This window comes from Pezoporus occidentalis, unplaced genomic scaffold, assembly GCF_034315485.1.
Source record: "Pezoporus occidentalis ecotype Australia unplaced genomic scaffold, CSIRO_AGI_Poc_V1 ctg201, whole genome shotgun sequence".
Lineage (NCBI taxonomy): Eukaryota > Metazoa > Chordata > Aves > Psittaciformes > Psittacidae > Pezoporus > Pezoporus occidentalis.
The window spans coordinates 627580-652598 of record NW_026913868.1 but is presented as its reverse complement, the minus strand read 5'-3'; the positions used below and the strand labels follow the sequence as shown (position 1 = coordinate 652598).

The 25019-nt window shown below is 43.5% G+C and overlaps 1 protein-coding gene across 1 annotated transcript in view; it reads right to left on the bottom strand.

The window, feature by feature from the left end:
* Positions 1–460: 460 nt before the first annotated feature.
* The window catches only part of FBXO16 (F-box protein 16), a 36951-nt gene continuing 12392 nt past the window's right edge, over positions 461–25019 (bottom strand). Inside the window, exons 4-8 of the mRNA XM_062618609.1 lie at positions 17931–18137; positions 15000–15164; positions 13894–14099; positions 6792–6897; positions 461–1713 (exon numbers count right to left, since the gene is read on the bottom strand). Coding sequence (XP_062474593.1) covers positions 1447–1713; positions 6792–6897; positions 13894–14099; positions 15000–15164; positions 17931–18137 — 951 coding nt within the window. The 3' untranslated portion in view covers positions 461–1446. The remainder of the gene's footprint in view (positions 1714–6791; positions 6898–13893; positions 14100–14999; positions 15165–17930; positions 18138–25019) is intronic.

Genomic DNA, 25019 nt, shown 5'->3' with positions numbered 1-25019 from the left:
CCAGAGTGGGACAGAGGGGGAGAATCCCCTCCCTCGACCTGCTGGTCACACTGCTGGTGAAGCAGCCCAGGACACAGTTGGTTTCTGGGCTCAAGTGCACACTGCTGGGTCATGGGGAGCTTCTCATCAATACTCACAAGTCCTTCTCAGGTCTGCTCTCAATCCAGCCTCACCCAGACCGTATTTGTGCTTGGAATTGCCCCAACCCAGGTGCAGGACCTTGCACTTGGTCTTGTTGAACTTCATGTACCTTATATTGCTGTAGAAGTATGAGAGACTGTAAACTTCCTTGCTGCTTTCCTCTCTTGGCTTTTGTAGACAGAATGCATTTATGTACTGCTTCCTACACAAAGACATCACCATGTGTTTTTCCTGGGCCTCACCTTACTCATTTCAGTGCTTTCCCCTATGTATCATCCTTTGGCTGTGTTTAGATCCTTTTTCTTCCCCCCCCCCCCCCCCCCCCCCCCAAGGATTTGAGATCACCCTTTTGCACTGTGGGTCCTCTTCATGGGAATTAGCCTATGGACCTGCTATAAACACTAGATGCTAGGGAGATCCGAAGGGATGATGGAGGACTCCATTATGTCCTTTCTAGATGGGGTCATCAGTAGTTACTGGGTAGTCACTGCCCTTTGGGAGCTCCCCTCACGCTACCCCACTCTTTGAAAATCCTGACAGATCACATCAGAAGCCTCTTTTCCTTTGTTCTCTCTAGGTTCTTTATCCACTCCCCTTCTTGCACTATAAAAAGTCATTAGGGTCACAGACCACAATCCTTATGTTGACAACTCACTTGTGAACTACTGGGACTTTCACCAAAAACTACACCAATTTTGTGGGCTTCTGAAAGGTACCAAAGCACTTGCCCAGCAGGCTGCAGATGTTGAGGACTTTTAGGAGATACTGGGTGTACATGAGGTGTGCTCATCATGAATAACTACCCAAGCCAACCCTAGACTGAAATGGCCTAAAATCTTTTTTGATTGTGTCAGTCTGCCTCCTTATTTTTTGAAAGCATTCACAGATCAGCTGATTTCTCAGCTGTTTTCTCCCTGGAGTTGTTTGCTTTTGGTTGCAATTTGCTGAATGCTCTGATTCCAACCCAACTACACCAGCTCCTCCTGGCATCTATCCAGGCCTTGGCAGGGTTCCTGGACTTCGGACTGAGCCCACTGTCACTTCTGACCTAAGATCTCTTGCTCTGCCATTGAGTATTAGTGAGTTAAACCCATGCCAGTGTTCAGTTCGAAGATGACAGTCCTGACAGACAGGTGGATCTAGCAAGTGCTAGATGTGACGTCTTTGGCCATATGTTGTCCTTTGATGCAGCAGATCATTGTCATCTCGATCCTCACCATCCAGAATGACTGCCTCTGCCTACAGAAACATACTGCGAGCACCATTTCCTTCCCTTTGTGCATTAAATTTAGATATTGACAATCTCTATAATAGCTTCACTGTATTGGACAGGGCAGCATCCTGACATGGAGATGTGGTGTTAATCCTTGTATAGTCTGTCTTTCCTCCTTTCCGTGGCTTTGGCACTAGAGCTTCAAGAGGTGCTGGTTGTACCCCAGCATTCCACTGGGAACTCTGGGCCAGGGTCTTTGCTGCTGCTTTTGAGGGCAGGTTTCCGACTGTCTGGTGAGTGGCCCGGCAGTGATGAACTGGTGGTCTTGGAACAGTCTCAAGATCTGCAGGAAGTGATAGCTAGAAACAGAAGGCAGTAAGTGTCATATCATCCCAACTGCTTCAGAGGGATTGAAAACATTAGAGACCACTAAGAACTTCTTTAAATTCTACACATTCTATATACATGTTATATTTATTCTCTATATATTCTACACATTATATTCCTAAATTATTTCCCCAAATTAGATTCCTAAATTAGATTCCTAAATGATACAAGCATAATCTGCATTATTTGCAGTGACCTGTGCTTTGATATAAGTTTCCCTTATGGACAAAAGGACCCAATTAGAAATTGCTGATGGTAAAGCCAAATGCACAGTAATTGATTCTCCACATCAATTCATATGTTAATGCACAAATTCTCCCCCGTGCATATGGTTGTGACTGATCCCAGTCTCACTGTTTGAAGTCTTGCAGTGTAAAAGAGAAAGTTTATTATTACACACTATTCAATGAACACTTTACTAAACAGTATAAAAGTTAAGCAAAAAATATTATCAACACAGTGATTGTTTATTCCTTGCAAAAGATTCCAAATATTCAAAAAGCACAGGTTCTGCAGACCAACTGCTTTGGCTTTTTTTTTGGCTGATGCAAATTCTTTAGTAAGAATAGTGAACAACCATTAACAAACCCAAACATTTACATAGCAACTCATTAAAAAGCAATGTGGGCAGATACCCTTACGTGAGATTAGTGTCCATAGTAAAATGGTTATGCAGAAAAGCCAATGCTGTTCTGCAATTCCTGACTGCCTGTTTCTCCTTCCCATTATTTGAGTTGGCAGCAATGGCACATAGATGGTGCTTGATGCCTAATTGATTAATTATCCCGGAGACTGCTGAATATCAATCTAAAGAAAGGCCAGTGAATATCCAACTGCCCAAAGTCGTCCAGGTTCTTGGCAATATTTGTTGTGTGACAGAGACAGTGTGATAAAAGCAGTTGCAGGTTTTTTGTCCTAGTATGAAACGCACACCATCATAGAAGCGGTAGTAGCTGCAGCACACATCTGACTATTCTTTGCTTTTTGTAGAATCATAGAACGACATAACTGCAAGGGGATGTCTCACCAGAGTGGAGCAGAGGGGGAAACTCCCCTCCCTCAACCTGCTGGTCACACTGCTGGTGATGCAGGCCAGGACATGGTTGGTTTCGGGGCTGCAAGGGCACACTGCCAGGCCATGTTGGGCTTTTCAGCTCATATGCTGTTGGTTCAGTTTTAGAGCTCACTAGGACAGAAAGGCATAAACTAGTAAAGCCAGGCTATACTTTTAAAATTCGAGTGACACATATGAGTTTGAATATGCAAGCATCATATTGAGCTATTTTCAGTCTTAGGAATAGTCCCATGAAGTTCTTTTCTTGTGTGAATAAATACAATTCAAAATATAAGGTGTGCAGAATATAAATATACACTGGAAAGAACCATGTCTCAGTGCTGAGAGCACTGGATCTTCATGTGAGCTAGATCCACACAGTGCATAAATGTGATTCATACTCAAAACATCAATTCCCTGTCAATATGTCACAGGAAAAATTATTGCAGACTTCAAATGCTTCAATCTTATTACTTTAGGATATAGGCAGGAAGGCAAGAATGACTGATCCTGTCAAAAAGATGGTATTTATCAAGTACTAAAAATAAGTCAGTAATTCAGGAACAGCTGGGGGGGTGGAGCAGGTTCTCGAACAGAAGTATGCAGACAGCCTGAAAGGCAAAACCAGCCCCTAATTGCTGACATGGCAGTCATTTGCGAAGCTGTCAAAAGCATCAGTCAAATTGTACCTTCCTAATAAGGCATCTGCAAATTTTGACATTTGGGCATGAGGCTGCCAATTTTTATGAGAAGCTGCAAAAGGCTCCTCAGTGGCAGTCCTCAGAGACTTGCACAAAGGACACTGGTGTGGCCACAGTGAAGCCTGCAATGGGCCAGAGCTCAGAAATCAAAGCAGGGCAACGCTGCTCCATGTCAGAGTGAACAGGAGGGGTGATGACTTCTGACAAGGGCCTGTAGGGACAGGACAAGGGGGAATGGCTTTAACCTGACAGAGGGGAGATTGAGATGAGATTTTAGGCAGAAGTTCTTCCCTGTGAGGGTGGTGAGGACCTGGCACAGGTTGTCCAGAGAAGCTGTGGCTACCCCATCCCTGGCAGTGTTCAGCGCCAGGTTGGACAGGGCTTTGAGCAACCTGGTCTAGTGGAAGGTGTCCCTGTCCATGGCAGGGGCTTGGAACTAGATTATCTTTAGGGTCCCTTCTAACCCAAACCTTTCTCTTATTCTATGATTCTGCATCCTTAAAATAAGGCATTTCCCTGGATAAAGGTAGAGCAAGTATTCCCTCCCCACTGTAGGGACACGGGGGTTGTATGTACATTCATAAGAAAGAATATGGCCCTTCCTTCAGAGACATACTTAACCTACTGTAATGTACTATTTATTGTAATTTAGCTAATTTACTTTAATTTATTCTAAAAGAAGTGTGAGCCTGGTCACAGTATGCTATTGTTTCCGTGATTACTAATAAACTCCAAAACCTCACAAGTTTCCTAGGAGGAGAACTGATTCACTACATGCAAATGTGGAGCCAGTGCATGTAATTCCAGGACTCAGGTCATCACCTTAATTATGTGTTTATTCTATTTTGGTGTGGTGCTGTGCAGCCTCCTGAGCTTGGAGCTCCATATAATAGCCCTTTTCACATCTTCATTGTTGGCTGTAATATACTTCATTCTCACCTACTTTCTGCACTTGGATCATCGATCTATTTAAGAGCTTCCTTTTAATTTGACTTGGTGTTTGCTTGCTTGGGGCACTTGCTCTTTCATCATAGTCTATTATTCTTCTAAGATTTTACTAAAAGATTTGAGCATTAAGCCTCTTTATTTGGACTTGATTAAATAAGAGTCTTTTCGTATGTCTTCATTTCAACAAGGTTTCCCAATGCTACCCTAATAATAAATGGAAATTAATTTTGGATTATTCCTAGTGAGTCGTATATATTCTTTCTCTATGCATCAGCCTGCCATAACCTAACCTTTATTGTCATGTAATGCTGTAGTCAGTAATGGCCAGTGTAACAGTGGGTTTATGCATCAGAGAATAAGAAACACAGCTCTGCTACTGACATTTGGACACCTCTAACCTCAGACTAAGCCTGTTTTTAATGTAAAGGTCTAGGAAAGGGTGGCACACCAAGACAGGCTACGCTGGATTTATAACACAAAGAGAAGCCAGTCCTACCAAGATTGCATAGCACAAAGGCATGGAGCTTTGTTCTGGGTTGTCAGTCACCAAGGTGTAACCCCATGGGTTTCAGGATACTCACCCCTGGATTAGGCTGCTGTAACTGCCTAGGAGGGACCCATGGAGGATGGTGACCTGTCAGACCTTGGGAGCACGTAGTGGCTCTTCACAGGGCATTTTGTGGGGTGAGAATTATGAAGACAGGCTGAGAGAGTTGGGCTTGTCCAGCCTGGAGAAGAGAAGGCTCCAGGGAGACCTTAGAGCAGCTTCCAGTGCCTAAAGGGGCTGACAAGAAAGCTGGAGAGGGGCTTTTGGCAAGGGCATGTAGGGACAGGACAAGGAGGAATAGCTTTAACCTGACAGAGGGGAGATTTAGATGAGATACGATGAAGAAGTTCTCCGTGAGGGTGGCGAGGCCCTGGCACAGGCTGGACAGGGCTTGGAGCAACCTGGTCTAGTGGAAGGTGTCCCTGCCTGTGGCAAGGGTGTTGGAACTGGATGAGCTTTAAGGTGCCTTCCAACCCAAACCATTCTATGATTCTGTGAATTTGGTACCCATTAACTCTGCATGCTCTCCCAGACATCTGTTTGTGATCATTTTGTGTCAGCTAAATGCTTTCTGGTGACTGTTTGCTACAGGAATAATAATGTCCCTTTTAAACTGGGAGCAGCCAACAGGAGGTGGCACACACATAAACACTGTTCAAGCCTCCACTGATGTTGTGCAGTACAATTTGGACTTCATGGTGGGAGTTAGACCAGGTGCTTGTGCCTTCCTGATTGGGGGTTGCAGGTTAAGAAACTTTGAAGAACACAACTTTCTTAAAACCCCTGGGGAAAGCAAATCCAGTTTACTTCTTTTTTTTTTACCTGATCCAAGATTCTGTCACTTCTGGACTGACAATAAAACAGCTTTCAATTTGAAATGGGAAGCTGTGGCGGAATGAAGCCATGTAAGGGCGCTCTGATCTAAGGGCTACAGAGGAAGCTATTGGAGAGTGGAAATTGTAAGACACAGGCTGAATATTTTCTGTTCTTTAACACTGTCTGAATCTATTTCCTTGCAAACAGGCTGTATTTGGGTCAGGAGAATGGCTCCCAGTCTCAGGAGACAATGCCTCTCTTTTATGTAAACCTTCTTTAGTTCAACTCATATGTGTTCCCTGGCTTTCATTGCTTAGGAAACACACTTCAAGGTCTGCAAAACCCCTGATACGCTTGTGAGCACGTCCTTCTTCTGCCAGTTATTTGTTGCTGTATCTACAAAAGCTCAGACCCGTGATGCTTTCTGGAAGCCTGACTTCCCTAGACTCTTTCATGTGAGGATGCCCTATTTTACTAGCGATGAGCACAATGAATCCTCAGTATTAAGACCTTGGGGCTGCTTGCTCAGGCTCAGTGCAATGAACAGAGAATAAATGAGCATCAAACTGCAATGATCAAAAGTTGACAACAAAGAAGAGAAGCTTTGGGAAGAGATGCAAGTCTCATATGAGAATTGATCCAGTGCTTTGTAAAACATGGCAACAGGCTGTTAGGACACTGTACAGTAAGCAAAGGGAGGGAGGAGCAGATAACAAGGTCACTGCGTGCAGTTGCTGCCCTTTTCCCACCGGAGGCAGACGGACTATGTCTAGGCTGCAATGACAGATGGCCCCCGGGGCAGCCATAGGGGAACTCTGTGTCCTGCTCCTGCCCAGGTATCTCCCTTAAGGAGAGGCAGCCTAATGACAGCAGAAGCAAAGCTTCACAGTCACTTAAGTAAAGTAAAAACTCTGAGCTAAACTGTCCCTGGGTGTGTCTGACAGTGGGCCCCCGTTGATGTAATTGCAAGCTGGTGATACTTACCAGTGATTTTGTCTTCTGGAGCTTATTAGATCCACGACCTGCCCTCATTTTTTTCTCAGCTGCCTGCCGGCTAAGGTCTGGGGTCTTTCCTCCTCCTTTCTTTCTCCTGCAGAGTTGAAGAGAACGGTATTAATGAGTGCTATGGAGTTGGTTCCCTGGGGCTGAGAAAAAGAAAATCCCTTATGATACTGCCACCTGAAAAGACATAGTTTAAGATAAATAAATTTTATCTTGCACCTGGGGAAGACCAAGAGTGCAAACTCTGGTACTGTGGCTCAGAGGAGGGCAGTAAGTTGCTATTTTTTAAGTTATGATATTTTCTAGCCTTCATAAACCTGCCTTTAGCCTGAGACTTACTGATTTTAGCTAAATCCATGTTATGTGTTACATTAGCTTAGGGAAATTCACAGTAAGGCAAGTTTAGCTAAATGAATTTGAGAGGTTCATGTAACATAAATAAGGCTGGGGGACTGCCCCTCCAACAAGTTACTTATTCATGGGTTTTATAGCCAAATACTTCTCGTATATGTGGATGTGTATGTATTTATAAATTTATATGCAGCTAGTGCTACAGTCAGGACAATGAACTGGCAGAACAGGAATATTCCAGAGTGAAAATTAAGTGAAGTACTGGAATATGCCCAGCTGCCATGTTTTTCCTGTATCAGGAGTAAAATCCATCCTGTGAGGTAGTTTGCTAAGAACTCAGGCAGGTTCATAGACACATGTGCTCTGAAAGAGTTCATTCCCTTTCCATATTCAAATTCTGCAATAGACAATTAGGGAATTTAAAGCAGAAACTCTGTGCAATCTCTGGGGGCATCTCCCAGCTCCATCACCAGCATCTCTGGGCTCCTGGAAGACATGCTAAAAAGCACAGTATGAATAAAAAAATAATGAATATAAAGGATGAAGACATACTCTAAAAGCAACATTTATCCTATAAAGAAACAGAGTCACACCACATAATACATATGTTCTCATAAGCAGCCAACACCAGCACATCTGGTACTCACTTGTCTGAGACCCAGATCAAGAGCCATAAAGACAAATCAGGTATTATTTCAAATAGGAAATTAAGGCTAACTGCAATCTGTTTATAAACACACCACTAACAGTCAAGAGAGAAAATCCAGTCCAAAATATTATTATGGGGAATTAACTGGTCATCTTGGTGGAGTTGGCAGTGTTAGGTTTGTGGTTGGACCCAATAATCTTAAAAGGTCTTTTCCAGCCTAAATGATTCTATTATTTTTAGATACAACGCAGACCTGGTCTTGTGGTTGTAAATTAAGATTTATGAGAAAATTAAGATTTTGGAGAAGAAAAGGCTCTGGGGAGACCTTAGAGCAACTCCCAGTGCCTAAAGAGGCCAACTAGAATCATAGAATACTTAGGGTTGGAAAGGACCTTAAGATCTAGTTCCAACCTCCCTGCCATGGGCAGGGACACCTCACACTAAACCATATCACCCAAGGCCTCATCCAAAAACCAGAGAAGGGCTTTTGACAAGGGCCTGTAGGGACAGGACAAGAGAGAATGGCTTTAACCCGACAGAGGGGAGATTGAGATGAGCTCTTAGGCAGAAGTTCTTCCCTGTGAGGGTGGTGAGGCCCTGGCACAGGTTGTCCAGAGAAGCTGTGGCTGCCCCATCCCTGGCAGTGTTGAAGGCCAGGTTGGACAGGGCTTTGAGCAACCTGGTCTAGCGGAAGGTGTTCCTGTCCGTGGCAGGGGGTTGGAACCAGATTATCTTTAAGGTCCCTTCCAACCTGTACCATTCTATGGTTCTATGATTCCATGTTTCTATGACATTAACTTCTACTGCTGTCTAGTGTCCATGCTTATGGTGTCAGAGCACCCCCCTGCAGTATATCACCATCATAATCTCACTTCAAGGTCAAGAAGATGTAAGCAGTGCAGATGAGCTTCTCAGTGCTGCAAAGGAAAAGGGCATCAGAGCCAAGAAAAGAATGGCAGGTCTCTCGCTCCCAGTGCTGAGCTCAGTGTTTCTCACCCCACTTTCTTCCCTTACGGAATGTTGTGAGTTCCCACAAACCTAATAGGCAAAAAGTACTGGGCTGACTATTCAGAAACACGAATAAGCAGGAGACAGGCATTAGGATTCCGAAGGACAGTGAAACACCATGCCCTTCTCACGCAAGCAAGCCCCTTTTTTTTTCAGAAACCGGGCCAAGGCTGCTAACAGAACAATTACTGAAAGTAATTATTTTCTCATTGGTTAAACACTCCAGTACAATATGCAACTGTTTTTAGAGCCAGCCTACGTCCATAAATTATCTAACTGAATTAAGTGTTGGCTTCCAGAAGCCCAAGCTGGCTGGGCAGTGGGGGAGAAGGAGGCTGCATTTTGCCTGAGCTGTTGTCATGAGAAGTAGCAGGGCTCTTTCTTGAGGCACAAGGACACAATCTTGGCAAGGTTCCAGCACTAGGCTAGAATCGGAATTCATTATTCATGATAAAGTGGGAGGCAAATCTTTTGATTTATTGGCAACAAGCAGCACAAACACCAGATGCCTTCCAGCAGAACTGTACATGCTTGGACTGAAAGAATTGCTCCTCCTGGTCTTTTTAGGCAGATCAGAGTCCCAGGGAAAATTTGCTAACTTGATTCCATGCTCTAGATAAAAATCTTTCACTTCACCTTTTCAATATTGCTGTGTGCCCAAAGAGACAAATCCATCCTTGCTGCTCTCTGCTTTGTTTCTATATAAACAGAAAGCTATCTGGACAATTGAGGCAGAAAACAAAGCAGTCCTACCAGAAATCATCCATGTGATAAATTGCACATGTACGTGCAGCAACACCAAAAGTCACAGCTATAATTCTACTGAAGGGTTTTGATAACCCCTTCCAGGCAATTTGTAATTCAACTGCTGTCTGTATCTCTTCTCTATCACCTCACCACTCCCTAGACTACACATCTGATCATTGCTATTCTTAATTTCATTGCTCAGTGACTCTGAAGCTTTTCCCACAGGATCCCATCTAAACCAAATAACCTCTCAGAGAACATATTTGGGGATCTCTGTCCTATCTCCTGTGTGCCACAGTGATGTTTGTCACTGAGGCTCTTTTGTGCCATTCAGTAAAAACTGAATAATACAAGCTCATGCCTTTCTGAGCAAGCAGAAAAAAAAAAATCCATCAGAAAAAATCCAAACAAATCAAGTCTCAATTATAATCCAGATTTCAAATTAACACCATTCTGGCATTTTGGGGCACTACCTAGCTGTGGCACAGTGTTATAGTTCTCCCCTGTGATGTGAAGCACCAGCTCTGTCCAAGCCAAACCCTTGCTCAATTGCTCTACAGAAATAGAATTACTTGTTTTTCAAAGGTAAATACCCTTGAAATTATATAATTATAGTCTTATAGCCTGAAGTATATGTTTTGTGTTAGCTCTCTTAGGACTCCTTTTGTCTCTGGGAATTGACTGTAGCTTTTTACACTCTCCATGTTTCACCTTATTTTGGCTAAGCAAGGATAAGTTCTCTACTGTGAATTCACAGCAGCATAGTTTTGGTACTGTGGAAGGGAGCATGTAGCTAATGACTCCTCTCAAAAGGGCAGTAAAGAAAAAGATGACAACTCTGCCATTTAAATGACAATATTTCAGCTCTAGCATGTGCACCCTGTTAGGATGAACACAGAATCATGGAATGGTTTGGGTTGTAAGGGACTTTAAAGCTCATCTAGTTCCAATCCCCTGCCACAGGCAGGGACACCTTCTACTAGGTTCCTCAAAGCCCCATCCAGCCTGGCCTGGTAAGAACAAGAGTGTTCTCACCTCTCTTTGGACCAAAAAGCAAATATAGAGTGAGGTCCAGCTCAGAGGAGATTTTACCAGGCCCAAGAGCTAGAAAAAACCTTATTTTTTTTCTTACCTTTTAAATTCTACAAAATTTAACTTGGCATTGGGCAGATTAACTTTGATTCAAAGAGTAGCCAGTGACTAGCCTCACACATTGCTTTGATGATGGCATCAGGTATTCCTGATGTAATCTTGTTACATCAGGTATTTCTTTGATGTAACCTTGTTTGTTCACAAATAAATTTTCGACAAGCGTGATTTTCCTCAGCACAGCAGAACTTTAATGGAAAGGATGGTTTCTTGGCTCATAGCATTCCAGTCAACCTCCAGGCCCACAAGTGCTCTTTCTAGTCCTTCTTTCTCAGCCACCACTTTTTGCCTTTCTGCTGCTTTTCTGCAAGTTCTGCTGCATCTTTTCACACACGTTCATCACCTCAAGAATAGATTCACTGTTCTCTATATACATTCAGACTGCAGCAAAACCTGTTTCCTCTGCTGGAGTCCCTTTGCAAAACCCTGTATTTTGGGACATCACTCCTATTGTTTTAGGAATCTCATTTTACATAGATTTCATTACTTACGACATTCATATTACAAGAAGAGTGGTTGTTATGCCCTTGAGCTCCAAGAATTCATCTAAACTGAAGAGTAACTATACCTAACACAGCCTGGGGGGGAAGAGATTTTTATCTTGGTTCTCTGTTCTACTTTACAACCCTGTGCACTGGTCAGGCTAGGTCTGCCTGAGCCTGTAGGCTGCAGTGAGGTAGATCATCTTGCATAGCATTCATATGAGATTCCTAGCTCAACTAAGACACAATTGGCTGAGCATGGCCTTCATCAGCCATCCAAGTCAATGCTTGGCACCCTTGAGGGGACCACTTTGCCATTGTGCTGCCATTGATAGGCAACCTACACCTGCCCAAGCCATGCATTAGCTGCCACTTCCACCTCCACCAAAAGCCTGCACTTGAGGAACACTCAAGCATGAAAAGTGGTGTCTCACTGCTCCTGCTGTAGATAGGAGACGTGAAGTGCTGAAGACCTAATCCCTTGGTAGCTGTCTAGAAGCAAAGGATAGAGGATACCACATAGAACCTTAGTAGGAGGACTAAGTGTTCAAGGCCAGGTTGGATGGGGCTTTGAGCAACCTGCTGCAGTGGATGGTGTCCCTGCCTGTGGCAGGGGGTTGGAGCTGCATAAACTTTAAGGTCCCTTCCAACCCAAACCATTCTGTGATTCTATGACTTCTAGGAAGGAGCTGCAGTGTGGACTCTGTTAGCAATGTGTCCATAGAAAAGAAGCACCAGAATATCAGGTGGGTCAGTACCTGAAACAGCACACCTGTGTTGCTGAATAACCATTACAGATGAGACTACACACTAGTAATTACTTTCAGCTTAAGTGAGATTAAAGGGAGATCCTTGATAAACAAGCAAATCTCACAGAATTCATTTCTCTCCCTGCAATAATCCTCTGTAATTATGAATAAATGCTAGACTTGCTAGAACACTTGGCATTAAAATATTCTCCACTGCACAAATGGATAGAGGCTCAAATCTCGGGAGAAGAAAACAGTCAGTGTGCTTACTGTATCATTAGCAACTCAAAATCATTTGCATCTGGTTGACAGCTGTGTCTACAGCTCAATGCTGGAACAAACAGCTTTTTAACTCTTCAAACAAGGCTTGTCCCACTTTTGACAGTGGGTCACAGCTAGCAAAAGGGAACCCTAAACCTCAGAGAAACCTTTGGGACCTGCTACCTAGAAACATTTAGCACAACTGAAAAATAGTATCAGGTCTATGATTCTATGACATCCATTTGCAGCAAGAGGCATTTTGTTAAACTGTTTCTTTAAAAGCCTCAAAGAACTCTACCTAAAGTGGTGCTAGAGTTTGGAAACATACCACAGAAAGAAGGTGAGGTGGAAACTGGAAAGCTCTTTGAAGTAGTGCAGTATCCTAGGACTAGGGGACGCGGATTAAAAAAATGATTCATAAAAGGTTTTTGCTCAGACACTGGGAACTTTGTGGAACACCCCGGAGGAGTGGTGGGTCCAGCAAAGTTAATCACATTGGGAGACTACGTAAGTGCACAACTGCTTAGCCAAGTAATCACTCAGCTGGGATAATGCATGGGTTGATTGTTCCTGTGCACAGGGCTAATCTTAGCTCTATCAGTTATTTACTGAAAGTGCAATCTGGATACCTTCATTGTGGCTCAGTGGGTTCCCAAGGTTTTTGTTGGCACAGTGAAGAGGAATCTCCTCCTCTCTTCACATATGACTGGGTGAGAAGCTGTGCAGTCCTTTTCACAGGGACCCACACAGGAACTAGGCATTTACCACGCTAATCCACTACTTGTTCACCAGGCTCGAACTAATGATAGTCTGGCCAGTTTCACAAGTTATGGCACATCAGCTGAATTGAGGTAACTACTGTGAGCCCATGAAAAATGAGAGGTGGTATTAACAGAGATTTAACCAAGAAATGGGCCAAACACTGCCCACAGATGACTACTGCTGCCTCCTTGCTATTGCTTCTACTGGTGTTTGTTAACGCACGGAAATTTGACCACAGATCAAAGATTCTGAAAACATCTGATGCCAGATGTGTCGAAGGAAAACATGGGGCAGTCCTAACACAAGTCAATGTGCAAAACTGTACTTCATGGTGGAAATGCCTTTCTTTTGCCAGTTGCTGACCAGATAATCCTGAGAACCCAAAATCAGACAGATCTAGGCACTCTATCCCTGGAAGTGTAGATGCAAATACATTCATTACTTAAATGTTCTATAGGATATTCATATTTTTGTACTTGCACCCCCATTCAGTCATCTAAATCTCTTTTCAGACCGAAGATCCTTGAAGTGATAAAATTATATTTCATCACAATTAATTCTTCCTCTTCTGTGCAAAAGTGACAGATTCCTCTCAACCTTGCAGCTGTATTTAAAAGCTCTTGAACAGACTCTTGACCAGATTCTTCCCATTACAGCTGAGTAACAACCCCAAGACTTACAACCTATTTTACAGGCGGCCACTAATCTGCTCTGTGCTAAAAGGACACAAAGTAGTGCTGCTGTAACTACAACTGGACCAAGGTCAATCCAAGAAAAGCCAGAAGAGCAGCAAAGTGGGTTTGCCACCATGTTGCTGAACTATAAGGATTCAGGCAGCTTGAAGCACAGGCAAAGTGAGCTTGCAAAATACACAGACATACCCTATGTTGCAGAAAAAGCAAAAGGTAAGCAAAAGAAAAGCTTACGCCTGCCTGGCCTGCTCAATGGGATCATAGTTGTTGAGGTAGTTGAATCGGATGGTGTCTGTAGGATGCCTGTCTGATGAACGCCATGGTGGGAGCTCTTTTTTCTCTTTTTTTGTCCTCTTTCCTGGCACAAAAGGTTTTGCTTCTGGGATGTTGCTTCTTATCGGCTGCACATTAGTAACTACAAACTCATCCTTTGAAGGAGTCTAATAAGAGAGGTTAAAAGAGAAAATAAATTTTAGCCTGTAAAGAAAATGAGATTTATTTTGCCTAACTTTAGGCTTCTGAGAATTGGGTATTAACTCAAAATTAGTCTCTCCAGGTTCCATTATGGTCAATGGACAGAAATAGACACCTTGACAGTGTGTGTCATCACCCATGTCTCATAATCTATATTAAAATGACCTGAGCTGCTTTTGAGATGCATTGGCGTCTCTCTATTGACTACAGAGAAAGTCTGTGGGGGAGTTTGCTTAAAATTAGAGGGTTGAGTTTGGAATTCAGGGCAGAATCTTCCCTCACAGCCCTGTAAAGTAGACATGGCATCAGTGAATCTCAGGAAAAAGCAATGGCTACCGAGTAATGTTCCACCTCCCCAGAATGTCCCTGCCACCTTTGAAAAGGAGAGAAAGGGACAACACCAAGGGCTGTAACAGGCATAAGGGGTGTTTTTTTAACTTTCCACCAGGTAAACTGACTCTGAAATGTCAGCAGGGGTGCTGCTGGGTACCCCATTTCTGCTTAATCAAGTTGAGACAAGGTATCAATTGATGTATAAACAGGGGAAAAAGATAGGGGAACAGCCTCGAGTGCTGGAGAGAAAAATATACAGGATTACTCCAGAACATCCTGAAAGCACAGGAGGTTGACCTTGGTGATTGCTTCTCCTAATCAGTGAGATTTTCACTTCCCACACCTACCAGGGATGGATGTTGGGAAACCAGAGCACATGGCAACACAAGAGTTTAGATTCTAATTTAAAATGATGAATCTACTATTTTACAAGTGGAAAGTTACAGACAGATAAAGAGGCAAAGGTGTGAGGAACCCAACCAGCCCAAATTTCCCACTCGCCCCAAACATCTGTAGCAGTAGTAGGTACGTACCTTTGGTCTTGTGACATGCAGCTCTTTCACCATCTCAATGTAATGTTTCTTCCAGATTCCTTGCTCAAATGGGGTTGGGGAGAAGTTGATGTACCAGCCGAAACGCAGGCATTTCTTCATCCAGAGCTGATCCAGTTCAGACAGGTACTTCCAGTACCAGCTCACCTGTGAATGCCTGGTAAGTTGGAAACCTTGGGGTCTCAAGCATCCAAACTGGCAGCTAGAGACTTCTGTGCTGTGGATGTAATTCTCCTACCTCCTTAAACTAGTACAGTTCTTCAGCATTGTTTATGTCCCATTTAAACTTTTCGTTAAGCTTTTTAAATCATTTGAGGCCTTCATAGAATCATAGAATCACAGAATAGTTAGGGCTGGAAAGGACCTTAAGATCATCTGCCATGGGCAGGGACACCTCACACTAAACCATCTCACCCAAGGCTTTGTCCAACCTGGCCTTAAACACTGCCAGGGACGGAGCATTCACAACCTTCCCGGGAACCCATTCCAGTGCCTCACCACCCTAACAGGAAAGAATTTCCTCCTTATATCCAATCTAAACTTCCTCTGTTTAAGTTTTAACCCGTTACCCCTTGTCCTATCACTACAGTCTCTAATGAATAGTCCATCCCCAGCATCCCTATAGGCCCCCTTCAGATACTGGAATGCTGCTATGAGGTCTCCACGCAGCCTTCTCTTCTCCAGACTGAACAGCCCCAACTTTCTCAGCCTATCTTCACACGGGAGGTGTTCCAGTCCCCTGATCATCCTCGTGGCCCTCCTCTGGACTTGTTCTAACAGTTCCATGTCCTTTTTATGTTGAGGACACCAGAACTGCACACAGTACTCCAGGGAGGTCTCACAAGAGCAGAGTATAGGGGCAGGATCACCTCCTTCGACCTGCTGGTCATGCTCCTTTTGAAGTCCAGGTAGATGACATCAACTGCTCTACCCCTGTCCATCAGTTCTGTAGCCCCATCATAGAAGGCCACTAAATTGGTCAGGCAGGATTTCCCCTTAGTAAAGCCATGCTGGCTGTCACCAGGCACTTTGTTTTTTTCTTGTGCCTTAGCATGCCTTCCAGGAGAATCTGCTCCAAGATCTTGCCAGGCACAGAGGTGAGACTGACTGGTCTGTAATTGCCTGGGTCATCCATTTTCCCCTTCTTGAAAATGGGGGTTGTATTTCCCTTTTTCCAGTCATCAGGAACTTCACCTGACTGCCATGATTTTTCAAATACGATGGCCAGTGGCTTAGCAACTTCATTTGCCAGCTCCTTCAGGACTGGATTTCATCAGGACCCATGGACTTGTGCATGTTCAGATTTTTAAGATGGTCTCGAACCAGATCCTCTCCTACAGTGGGCTCAAGGTCTTCATTCTCACAGTCCCTCCTTCTACCTTTCAAGGCTTGGGTGGTTTGGTCAGAGCCTTTGCCAGTGAAGACCGAGGCAAAGAAGTCATTCAGAACCTCAGCCTTCTCCAAATCCTGTGTAGCCAGTTCTCCTGATAGCTTCCAGAGGGGGCCTACGTTGTCCCTAGTCTGCTTTTTATTCACTACGTACCTATAGAATCCCTTCCTGTTATTCTTAACATCCCTAGCCAAGTTTAATTCTAACTGGGCCTTGGCTTTCCTTACCCAGTCCCTAGCTTCATCGACAACATCCCTGTACTCTTCCCAGGCCGTCTTCCTTGCTTCCACTTTTTATAAGCCTCTATTTTCCTTTGAATTTTCCTCAGGAGCTCCTTATCCATCCAAGGAGGTCTCCTGGCCCTCCTGCTGCATTTCCTTCTAGTTGGGATGCAACACTCCTGAGCTTGTAGCAGGTGATCCTTGAATATCAACCAAGAGTCTTGGGCTCCCCTTCCCTCTAGGGCTATATCGCATGGAACCTTACTAAGCAGGTTCATGAAGAGGCCAAAGTCTGCTCTTTTGAAGTCCAGCGCAGTGAACTTGCTACACGCTCTTCTCACTTCTACTCAATGAGAATACAGTAGATGGAATAAACCCTTTGTTTCCACTGATAAAGCTTGTTCCAGCTTAAGGACATGTCATCTATTGGCACTTCCATACTTATAATAATAGCAGCTGCCCAATGATATGACACAAGTAACAATGGAAAGGCCTTTCTTTCTAAGTAGGCAATTTCCTAACCCGTCATCTCCCTGCCTGTGAATGAATAGCATGATTTGCAGCCACATAAAATGTGAAATGCTGGAGAAAGACAGTACAGCAAGCTTTAAACAAGCTGAGGTTTTGATATATTCATAGTTCTATAAGGAGTGCTATGTTAGGGCAGTAATGGTGTCACCAATATCTGAACTTATTCATTCAGAACTACTTTGGGCATCGCCTCATAGCACTTCGTCTCATGCAGATGTATTTTTGGAGTCTTAGCCACTTTGCACAAAAGACTGAATCCTAGGCACTGTGCTCAAAAGCACATCTGTAACTTCTCTGCTTCTCCACATCCAACATTTTACCTTCAAGGATTTCTAAGGATCTGGTTTTCTTAAAGCATCATGTGCAGTTCTTTGCAACTAGCACAAAGCCAATATTTTTCAAAACAATTAATGATTTTGTACACACAGTGCAAGGTACTTTAAAAGAACATGATTTTCAGAAAGTACCAGGCCTCCTCTTTGGGAAGAATCAGTCTTGTGCCACATTTTAAATGCCTTAGAGCTGAGTATCCAAAATTACTTTTCACTTCTGCAAATCTTGACCAATCTAGATTAATTTAGGATCTGTGGAAGTGTTGCATTCGGTCTCACACAAGCATCACTAAGAATTTGGCACCAGGCTGCCGAGTCAGAAGATATTCTTGCGTCATGAACAGCACTGGTATGTCTTTGCTGACAACTAGTGCTATTTCTTTTCTTTAATCTTGCTTGGCCTGATTTCTGAACCTTAGGTACGTGCTGGGTTTTTTACCTGTGCGCATCGACAAAGGCTCCGTGGGTCCAGGAAGGAAAAGATGTATAAAGACAGGACTCTAGGAAGCCTTGTGGTAAAATCTAGAGCCTCAGTGGGGACTCGATTCTGTAGCTGCTTGGCACAGAATTTCTGCTGTGATAGGGAGCAGCGTTCCAACAGGTCCACCAGGATCCTCCGCCTCTGACCATCTGTCCACTTGTCAAACTGAAAAAAGGAGTTTCAGGTTCTGAGAAACCAGAGATTCAGCTTCTTAAAATAAAGCACACATTTAAGGCAAGAGAAGCTGCATAAGCAGCAGCTTCTGGTGACTCATTCGAGAGCAAAGCACGTAGGTACTGGGAACAAATGCAGAGGCTACATTAAAAGAAACTCTAAAGCCACGTAACATATGATTTATAATCCTCAAAGGATCCAGGATGGCCTAGTCCAGGACACACTCATGCTCACAAGTCTCTTTGCTCCTGGGACCAGCTCTGAGACTTGGCTTTAGTCACGGAAAGAAGGATACTCAGATGTGTGTTTACAGGATTGGGTCCCAAATTGCAGTGAGTTTGGTGCTGATTCCTCATCTATCCTGACACTTCTATGACTCCCACTACTGCAATATTTTAGTGCCTCACAATATTTAAAGTATTTATTCTCACAATCCCACTGCATTGGAGAGAAATTCCTACTGCAGAGGAGCGGAGAAAAGAGAAACAGAATCAGCTGCCTATGTCTCACAGGGAAAATTTGAGGCATAGATCCATCAGCGTAGTAAGAAAGATTCTTAACAGCATTTCCATGCTTATGACGGGTATCTAAAGAGGAGGATTAAAACAGCTGTCCGAAGAAATGAGCCTCAGGTAACCACACAAGCATGTATCACTTTGCTACAATGGCAACAACAATGCTTTGTTGAGCAGAGCAGGCCGAGCTGTGTAAACTGGGTGGGAGCAATGGTGGCAGTAGCTGGTGTTTAGCTTGTGTTGACAGCAGAGGATGGAAAGGGCCCTGTCAGCACGACTCTCCTGGGAGGAGACTGACCTCACACCACAATCTGTGCAATCTGCCTCAAAAACCTGCAAGAGCAGTCCTGGCTGCGAGGGCAGAGCAGAGTGCCGCGAGGCAGAAATTGTCAGAGGACCACGGCGGCTGCAGGGAGGATCCGCTGGAATCCCCAGTGGGAACTGCAGGCAGCAGAACCACAACATGGTTGAAGATGGCTTTCCAGAGGTGAAATACGGGGTCCAGACAAGTCCTGCTTCACCCTTCTTCCTAGCACAGCAAGAGCAGCCTCGACCCCAAGTCACCTCCTTTTCAAAGGGAAATTTGAACTGGTTGGGGAATTCCCCTAGTTGGGGAATTCTGCTTTTCCCTGTTTGTTTCTTTCTCACGTGTTGGCCATCCCCAAGACACACACCCTGCTTTCACAGGACTGTTTCCTGAAGCCAGCTATGGAAAGTTGGCAACTTGCTCTCCACAGGTTAAATCACACCGCATTAATTTCTGCATTTAACCCCAGGGGCATTTGAAATCCTTAGTTAAATGTGACCTCCAAAAATTAAAACTAATAAGAAAAAATCATGCAGTTCTTATATATACTTTTTATTATTACAGGTAAATGATTGAATGTCCAATGTCCCTGCCCTTCCCTTTCAGAACAAAACAGACTAGAAATTCAGCTTTTTTCTTTCTCTCTGCTCTCCTCCTTCCTCAAATCTATGGTCAAATGCAGGACTGGCAGAATATAATTTAAAATATACTATGCAGATGAAAAGTAATTGAGAAGTAATTTCTTTCCAGATCATATTAAAGAACCCTTTATTTCTTTCTTTATTTCTACCTGGATGTATTTAATTCCAGTACTGGAGAATGAAGTCTAAGAAGTAGCTCTTCTCCTTCTTGCTAACACCTCTGCAAGACCTTGAACAAAATCAGCATGAAGAAAGTGTGGAATTGGCATTCCGGTGATCCCAGAGAGGTGAAATGCCAAACAGAAAAAAGCTTCCAAATGTCCGTGCTTTTCCAGACACAGACAGTAAATTAAGGAATACACCCTCTTCCTCCCATCCCTGTTTTGCATATAAATTTCACCTCTAATGACATTCAGCAAAGTACTAAGGAAAAACTGAAGCTGGACCTTTGGATTTGGGGCTTAGAAATATGTTCCCTGAGAATAAAATCAGACAAAGGTGTACCAGAGGAGGACACAGGAGGTTCTGCCTGTCCCCTTCTGACCCTCAGATTGACATGAAAGGTTTTCTCTGTCACATGCTAAAGGGGAAAAGCGGCTGCTGTGTACACTCCCCATTCATGATCACAGCTACATCCTCTTCTCATTAAAACAATCTGCAATTATCAATTTGCAAAGATAAATTTCTCCCATGTATGTTTCAGAGACAAGGGGTGACTGGCTTATTCTCTTTCACCCCAAGAAATTAAGTGAACTAATCAAAGCAAATCTAGCTTGTCTGTTGAGACAGAATATTTAACTCTTCCCATTCTGCCATCAGTTTTGCAACAAAGCAGTTCCTTCCAGCATCCTTAACCTGTGTTTACACTGCAAGGGAATCTCCATTTAAAGCAGCACTGCACAGTCAGGAGCATGGGAACACATAGCTTCATCTCTATCGCATTCAGCAGCAGCCAAGTAGTTAAGTAGGCATAATTTGTCTCTTTTCCAGTATTAACAAGCATATCCCCATCCTACATTTGGCTGCCTTTCTCCACAGTTCCTCCCCTTGTGTGTGATTACAGCAACCCAACCAGTTGGACAGGATTCCTCTTTTTAAGGTGCTACACCTTCTCTATGCACAGCTAGGAACAGTTTTCCCCTTTTCTGTGCCTTTCCCAAAGCCCTGGTGAACAATGTCTCCCCAGGGACTGTATGACATAAGGCTAAGCTGGCAACGCAGAGTGCTCAGTGCCTGCTTCTGCGATCAGTTTACAATTAATCCATGAGTGCACACACGCAAATAACACAGCCTGACACTACAGGGAGAGCCCAGGACCTCAGTGCCGAAGTACAGAGGCTGTGCCGCTTAACCTAAAGAGGCCCCTCTCTGCTGTAGAAGACAAGCTGTTTTACTGACTTGAACTATCCACTGAAATGGGACATAATACTCATCTCCAACCCAGCACGTCAACCTGAGTTCAGAGGGTTACAAGCACATGCAGGCACCCCTCCATTCTGCATATGTAGGAATGAATTCTCTAGTCATCTAAGCTTTTATGCAGAATGGCTTGCAAGTAGATGGAGATGATTTACCTAGGGAAAAGCAATTTTCCCCTCCCTTCCTCCCTACCTATCTTCTACCAGATGGATGAAGGGATGTGTTGGTGACCCAGGACCTGAGTGAGAAGGGATGAAGCAGGCAGGCACCTGATATCCGTAAGATACACTAACCCACCCAACCAAATCCTAAACATCTCTGCTGCCAAGCAGCTCCATGTCAGCCATTACCAGCTAGCCCCTAGGATCTGTTTGGTTTTGCTTTCACCACTGTAGTTACACAACTAATCCTGAAATTTTGCAAGAGAAGAATCCTGTGAAGACTGTTGAGGAAGGCTTGGTGGGGGTCTGCAGTGACTAGGGGTGGGGTTAAGCTGCCCAAAGACCATTGCCCTGTGTGGTGGGGTGTCCTGCAAAGCCTAAAGCTATCACTCCAAGGATGAGAGTTGCCTGCAAGTCCTGCATTGTATTTGCTGTGATATGAGAGATAGATAATGAGACTGAGAGCTAGATAACACATATGCCCCCCCTATTGTATTCACACCCTTCAAAACAAAGTGGCTAGATTTAAACTGTGAATTTGGCAAGGTTCCTGGCCAGGCTAATGTCCAAATTGTGTCTGAACAATGACTGGAAAAGTGCTACCAGCCCAGGCCAGAATCGTGCCAGGGAGAGTGCGAACAATTTCATAGTGTGAATGAGCAAGTTTCAGTACCTGGGAACACTCGGATGTGCTGTATAAATTACTAACAGAAGATGTAGCCCACAGGGTGAACTGAATCACTGTCTGTGCTCCCCTGACTTGTCTACATCTCATTTGGCTATAACGGAAACTGAGATGCTCAGCTCACCTGGAGACGTTGAAGCTTAGGTGTCTTAATCTACAAGTTCAACCCCAGCTTCACTGTCAACTTATTAACCTGGGTGTCAGCATGATAGCACTGAACGTTAAGGTAGAGCAAAATACTTTTATGTTTTTTGAATTAATGGGAGGAATTTTTGGCTTGCAGAACACTGCAGAAAAGGAGGCTGAGAGGCAGCATGTCAAGGCATCTGCCCTGGGTGCAATACAGACTAAAAGCAACTAGAATGAAAAAAATTAGCAGAGATACATTAACCCTTGCACAGTTTAACTGTCAAAAGCATTTCAACTGAAAGACAGCAGCACAATTTCTCTTCTATGTGCATCTGGATACTTGGGTAAATGAGCTGGTATCCTGGAGGTATACTGGAGGTATAAATGCCTTCAGTAGGATCAAATCCTGCAAATATGCGTGCACGGGAACAGCTGCTACATACCACCACTGCTTTCACTTCATGCAGCAATACCACTTTGTGGAGCTCAGCACAATCTGAAACAGCCAAAAAATTGTAGAGGGTCCCATTGAGCACCTTGGATAGTGCAAGTGATGGCACAGCCAGTCCCATGCCCTTCAGGACTGCCCAGCAGTGCAGGAACAGAGAAATGACATCCCTTCGGGTGAGCTAGTTCATTGTTTCTCAACCCATGTTTTATGGATCACAACAAGCCTGGGAGACATCAAAGATGTTCTGTGGCACAACTAGAAAAAAAAACTGAATGAAAATGCACATACATAGTCCCTGGATGCATGCAAATAAAATCACAAAGATAAAATAAAATGAACAGTGAGCAGCCAAAGTTTAATCATTATTTGGCTGTCAAGGAAAACCGCTGTGGCAATGCCACACAAGGCAACCTGTTCTGCTTTCCCAGAAGGTTGGATGGTCCTTCAGTGTAAAAATGTTGAGAAACACTGAGCTGGTTCATCTTCTGCCACAAGGCAGGATCCACTCTACCTAAACCATTCCTGACATCAGTTTGTCTGACCTGTTCTCGAAAGACTCCAGTGATGGAGATCCCACCCCTGACCCCTAGGCAAACCATTCCAGCAGTGAATTATCTGTAGCACTGGATTTTGCTCATGTCTAAATTGCCTCTCCATCACTGCAATACAAGTCCATGATTTCTTATCCTATCCAATGTGAACACTGAGATCAGATCATTCCCTTCCTCTTTTTGGACATCCTTTGTGTGTCATTGGAAAGATATTATTACATCTTTCCTCCATCTTCCCTACAGTAAAAAGATTATTTTCATATTTTTCTGGACCTGAGACTCTTCTCACATCTGACTTGTTCTCAAAAGCATATCCAATTGGATCTCAGCTTTCTCAAAATGCAGGGAGCAGAATGGAGCATGGATCTGCCTTTCATACAACCCTTTGGGATATTTCCCTTTATTACAATTCTAAGACACTCTCAGCTTGCATTGAATTTTCAATCCACCATAGTTCCCAGCAATTTTTAATGGATTTTCTCAATTCTGTAGTTTTTGTAAATGTCTTTCTTAATATGCAGCACTTTCCACTTGCCCTTATCAAACTGCAGATCATTTAATTCTGATTTTTACTCTCCAAAAGCCATGAAATTTCTCCAAGCCCGGTATCATCTGCAGATGAGTATGTACTTTCCATTCCATCATCCAGATGTTACTGAAAAAGCTTATCAATTCTGGACTTAGGACAGACTTAAGCCTTCCAGTTTCATAATAAAGCATTTACAACTACATTGGCTGTGGGTTCCCAGCTATACAACTCCCCCCTTCAACAGTTCCATCTAGTCCATATTTCCTGAGAGCACTTGGAGAAGGTCATGTGAATCAATGTTAAAACTCCTGCCCTGAGCACTGTGATTTCTTGACACAGTTTCTCTCAAACTCAAAGTGCCCTAGGCTTTGCATACCAGATACTATAGTGCCACAGGCTTTGAAGGGAGTTAAGAGCAGCTTTTGTGCTTTCTGCACCCTTTGCATCAGTATGACAGATGACAGAAGCACAAGAGAATTAGCTCTACAGGAGCGTGATGAGAGCTCCTGATCTTGTGTCATATGAAGGGTCAGAAATGTAACCTTTCAGAAGATGATTCAGCACTCTGACATGTGTTTGGAAGAAGTATTTCCAGATTTTTGGTTCTTTCAGTGAGGGTTCTAATGGAAACATTTTTGCCCTTTTGCTGGTATATCCCATGGGCATTTAAAAACATCCAACAGTGTTCAGAAGACAGGTTTTAGGTCTGTCAGTTACTGACAGTCATGCTAAAAGGTGTTTTTTGAACAACAATAATTCAATCATTTTGTTTTCTTGGTGCCTGTGAAATTCCTTGTTATCAAAATGCATGCATGTCAAGAAGATTTGAAGTATATTTCCTATCAAGATGAATAAAGCTTATGAGCTTCAAATCAAAATACTTGTCTGTAAAGACCAGTTCACATGCAAAAAATTTCCACGAGTGACCTATTAGGCATAAAGACTAAGCATCATAGTTCAAATAAAGTTACTGTGCAAATACTTTTATAAAGCATCATTTCTATATTTCTGTTTAGCTTTTGTATCATCTATGACCATATAACTGGTTCTTTGATTCTATTTACAAAGACGTGCACGGGGCTCAACCATACAGTTACTACTGAGCCATATTAATACTTTCAGCTGAATCATTTATTGCAATAACATCCCTGAATCTATATTCATTTTTCCACAAGAGACTGAGCAGACTACAGCTGTTTTCCCATAGTGGCTGGATAGTACATGGATTTTGCCATATAAAAGAAAAAACACAATGTGATATTTAATGGGTGAGCTTAGGATTCAGGCAAATTTTGTGTCCTTGCATGCTCTGCTATTGGCTTTCAGCATAGGTCAATTAGAGTTGTATTCCTTTCAAGCAGCCCAGTACGACTCCCCCCTCATAGGCTGTGGGAAGAAACAGGCGCCCCCAGAGGGCTGATCTTTCGTCCTACAGTAAGTGAGAGGAATTACCTTCTGGAAGCACTGTTTTCTCTCTGCTGACTC